We start from the raw sequence: 5,000 nt of genomic DNA, 5'->3' as shown, positions 1-5,000 counted from the left end.
CATCCTCTGTTTTTTTAGAGGGGAAAGAGAGAGAGAGAGAGAGAGAGAGAGAGAGAGAGAGTTAAAGCTCGAGTCTGCCCTCAGGCCTTTGACAGCAGAGAGATTTGTTGCGTGGATTGATGGATTGTTTGCGTTATGCAGCCATGTGATGTCAGGAGTGGCAGGAAGTCAATGCTTTTTGTTTTCTCCCTGTATGGCCGTGTAAGTGGGGGAAACGGAGCCAAAACAACAGGTAGATGTCTCACTTTGCATTTGTGTGACTTTAAATGAGGCAAACTGAGTTACTATATTTGATGCAATCAAAAATGCATTTAGACTTTTACTTAAAAAAAAATAATTGCTCAAATGGTAAAGCAGTGAATGACATGATTATCCTCTGTAAGTCAGCGGTGTAGATCGGGTTACACTGCCATTCAGTGTTATGTAATGTCAACTCTCTTGTGACAAAGCTCCTGTTTGCACACTGGCTCTGTTGCTATCTTCCGTGTGTTTCCCATTTCCTCTTTTCCTCCCCAGCATCATCATCATCATCATCATCAGCAGCAGCAGCAGCAGCAGCAGCAGATGTGTAGAGAGACGCAGCTAATAGCAGTATCTTTTTCCACAGTGTACCACAGCCTGATGCCGAAATCCCTACATTCATGAGACGGCAACAGGAAGCAGATTACTGAGGGATTACACACACACACACACACACACACACACACACACTCAACAGCAGAGGAGCACAGTTCCTGGATTTGTCCGATGTCCAACTGTGGATCTCACACTCAATGAACTCGTCTGACTGACTGATTGAGACTCTCTCTCTCTCTCTCTCTCTCTCTCTCTCTCTCTCTCTCTCTCTCTGGTATCATGGAAGAAGAGGAGGAGCCAACTGAGCCTCATTGAATTAGATTCACATAACCCCACCTCCTCGTCTTCCTCTCCTCCTCTCCTGGCTCACAATCGAAGGCTTTGACTGGTCGATGAGGATTACGGATTTATGACAAACACAGCTGAGTGTGCGGAGAACGAAAGAGAGAGAGAGGAGTGTAGAGCCCAGTGTCCGCCTGCTGCTGTCCCATGATGCATCATCTACTCATGTGAGAGCAGGATCAGCCACACAGAGGGCTGTTACTATGGATACCCCTGCCCAGGGTAGTATTAATAAGACTCGCTGATATTCTGGTTATCTGCGCGTGAGAGAAAAGACACAGGGCGAGATTAGAGGTTCACGGCTGCTGCAGCGCACTACAGCCTCAAACAACATCAATGGAGCAGAGAGAGATGTCATCATTTAGCATGGAGAGGAAAAGTTGACAGGGAGAAAGAGTTATTTTTAGCCAAAAAAAACAAAACAAAACGTTTTAAAAGACTTATTTAAACCTGCAGCAACATCACTGATCTACCCCCAGTTTGATTTATTTCAATGTTGTCTGCGTTTTGATTTGTTTGCTCAGATAGCCTTGTCCTAAAGACCTGAAACGTTGTGTTCAGAAGCACATTGACCACTGCTGGTTCAGTAAATGGATGATTCCATCAGACTCTGCCCACACAGAAACAGAAGTCAAGGATTATATGATGCACAAAGAAACTTCTGATGCCTGGAGGAAGAAGCTCGGTTTCTAACTTGCCTGCAAACATCATTTCCGTGCCCAAATTCTGCACAGAAAGCGTATCCTCAAATTTTGGTGTGGCTCTCTTCAAATGCCAACACCAGAACAGTTCTGATACTGAAAGTTGTCCTTGTTTTAACCGGAACAGAAATCTTCATGCACCAGCTAGTCGGGGAAGAACAGGTCTATGGTAGAAGTTTGGCGATCACCAGCACAATGTAACATCCTGCAGCTAAAACAATAAATAAAAAGCACCTGCTGGGATCCATTAGACTCGAGGAATCTATTTATCATCCCTCCTAAACACCTCTAGAGTGGGCTATCATGGCCAGACACGACGCCCCCCTCTTCCCCCACGGCTTCGACCTGGGTGGCCACTTTGTTGACCTCAGACCCCTTGGCATGGGCGTCACAGGCCTGGTGCTGTCGGCCGTGGACCAGCGCACAGGGCAGCGAGTGGCAATTAAAAAGCTTGTGATGCGTGACGCCGTGACGGTGAAACACGCCCTGCGGGAGGTGAAAATCACCCGGCGGCTGCACCATGAAAACGTGGTGAGGGTTCACGAGGTTTTGGCACCGTATGGACGACCCCTGCCCAGAGACCCCACCCAGCTGAGCGCCCTGTACATCGTCCAGGAGTGCATGGAGACTGATCTGGCTCGGCTGCTGGAACAAGGGCCGCTACAAACAGGTAACAAGTGCACAAGATAGAAGAAGCACTAAAAGTTACATTTTTGAAACTATGTTGATCCTGCCTGCTGGTTATTTGCTGCAGTGCTGGCTGTGTTGACGTTGTGATTTGCTGGATTTAGTGGCAGTCAGTTTGAGACCCTCTTTAAATGTGACATCATTCACATCCACAAAGCACACATTTGAGTTTCTCATAACATTCTTCTCTTACTCAGCCCTTTTAGTAGCTTCCGTTTCATAAATCCTCCTTAAGTAGTCAAGTGAAACAAAACATTATGATATTGTAATAAATTACAATTTCCTAATTAAAGAAGACATTAAAGCTACTGTAAGGAGCTTTGGCCTTGTGTGGATGTTGGAGCCCCCTGCGGACAAAGTGGTATCTTTTATCTCCGTGCTGATTTGGTCTTGTATATGTGTGTAAGTAGTGTTTTCTGACAAAAGGAAAAAATCTCATCCTGCTGTCTTGTGACTAAAGTCACACTAAAGAAAACAACAGGAGTTGAACCACAGTGCTTTACAGCAGACATTGTATAAGACACACTAATAAAAATAACAATCTGTATGGATGCTATTTAAAATAATGCATGGAAGTTTGAGAGTAAGAGAAGCTAAATAAATCAAAACAGATTTAAAAATCAAAGACGGAAACTTTAAAATACAAGCAAATTAATAGTGGAGCCAATGACTCAGCATGAATCCTCTCCATGGGCCCCTTTGGCAGGGTGCTGTTATTTACTTGGTATGACATCTAACCAGCGCTAGCATTTAAAGGCATTGAAAATAACTATAGAGCAATATTCAGTCCTCTCCCTGATGATCTCCTTAGCTTTGGTAGCTCATAAAAAGGCATTCATATTACTTGACTTTTCTTTTTACCATAACCAGCTAAAAACTCCTCACAGGAGCTTTCACAAAACCTCCTTTAAACGTTTGATTTTCAGTTTGATCATGTTTTCTGTTTGAATTGTTATTACTGGATTTTGCTCTACAATGAAAGAACACAACCTCCACTACAGTGTACAGTGTGTGTTTTGCCTCTGCTATTATGGTTATCAAAACATGTAAACTATTTATGTTTATTCAAGTTTTTGGAGTAGTGTAATTTTTTATTATTCACAAATTATAAGATCTGGATTACACCTTAAATGTGCGTCCTTTACTCCTAATGTTTTGACATTGACATGTTAAGCAGACACAGCAGTTAACTGATCTTTTGTGCATGATGTATCAGTGTTAAGAGCGAGGATGAAAGTGGTGTGGTCTGTCCTAATATGAGTCACTTGACCTTGAACAGGTCACGCCACCCTGCTGTTCTACCAGCTGCTGAGGGGACTGAAGTTCATCCACTCGGCCAACGTCCTGCACAGAGACCTGAAGCCTGCCAACATTTTCATCAACACTGACCAGCTGCTGCTCAAGATCGGAGACTTCGGGCTGGCCAGGATAGTCGACCCTCACTACTCTCATAAGGTAAGCGAGCACAGGACCGGAAGGATTTCACGTCCTGAAAAATGAAGTGCAAAATCCTGCAGTTTGTCGAGTGTCTGATTGAGGCTGGCTCCAGGAACCCCAAAAGTCACATACTCACCACAGCAGAAAAAAAACATCATGTTTACAACCTGGTACAAAAAAATGAAATAGGTGTGATTAGTTATTGTCATCATGGGCACACACGGAGGGAACATTTTTTTAAACGGCTCTGTTTTGATTTTATAAACGATAGATGTTATCCATAGTTAGGCGTGTAGCTGACATGATTGACAGGTGGGCGCGACCAAACGGTTCGTCAAGAGGCTTAAACCTAATCTCCAGCTCTAAGCCTGTCGTTAGGCTGACTGAAAGTTAGGCTGAGACAGGACTTCCAGCATGGCGGCTGCTGCTGCTGACCCTCCGCAGCCCCCTGCTGTAACGTCACTCAGGCTTTGTCCATTAATATTTACAGCCTACAGTTTTAACCTTATAACGCTTTTTCAGGGTTATGTGCAGAAGTGCCGAATGCTCTTTTCCACTAAGGGCTAATGAATCCCTGTGATCATTATTCTCTTTAGGCTCATGTTCTCCATAACAAGTTTTATATTCATTTTATTATACATAATCTTCAGAGAACAAGCCAGCATCACATTTCAGATCCCAGTCCAAAAAACTTTTGGCTCCCCCGATTTTAGTCTTCTTTGATTCTTGTTCTATAAAGATTAATCCAACCATAAATATTCAAGTCAGCAGAGCAGAGGAGGATTTTTCACTCAGCTCATCGCTCTGACTCAGCGTGGGCTGTTGTGCTGCTGATGGATGAATCTGGAGAGAGTATTGTAGTATTAAACATTATCTCTGCTCCCTCCCTTTGAGGCAGAGCTGTTATCGGGGAATGGAGAGAGCAACTCCTCGAGCCCCGACTCTGTGTGCTTAGCAGACAGCAGAGTACAAACCTTTGAGCTCAAGTGTAAATGGATACACTGTAGGATAAGATCATCAAATGAATCCTCCTGTAGTTGATGAGTTTGTCTGCACGCAATCTTGTCTGCATTACAACCGATGCATGGATGGATTCATCTTTCCAGCTGATTTCCTCTGAGTGCAACATCTCAAATGAAGCCAATGCTGAAGTTCATAAAAATGCAGTTCCTCCAGTGTCCACTTGAGGCTGTCCTTAAAAACAGCGGAATCCCAAATAGTATTCAACAACAAGAACACAAATTCTTTCACTGGTCA

The 5,000-nt window shown here is 43.8% G+C and overlaps 1 protein-coding gene across 1 annotated transcript in view; it reads left to right on the top strand.

The window, feature by feature from the left end:
- The window catches only part of mapk4 (mitogen-activated protein kinase 4), a 24,053-nt gene that overhangs the window by 2,321 nt on the left and 16,732 nt on the right, over window positions 1-5,000 (top strand). The window contains exons 2-3 of the mRNA XM_020648348.3: window positions 608-2,289; window positions 3,586-3,761. Coding sequence (XP_020504004.1) covers window positions 1,923-2,289; window positions 3,586-3,761 — 543 coding nt within the window. The 5' untranslated portion in view covers window positions 608-1,922. The remainder of the gene's footprint in view (window positions 1-607; window positions 2,290-3,585; window positions 3,762-5,000) is intronic.

The sequence above is a fragment of the Labrus bergylta genome, chromosome 2, assembly GCF_963930695.1.
Source record: "Labrus bergylta chromosome 2, fLabBer1.1, whole genome shotgun sequence".
Taxonomy (NCBI): domain Eukaryota; kingdom Metazoa; phylum Chordata; class Actinopteri; order Labriformes; family Labridae; genus Labrus; species Labrus bergylta.
Note: the sequence above shows the minus strand (reverse complement) of the source record. Positions and strands in the feature narration are given on the sequence as shown.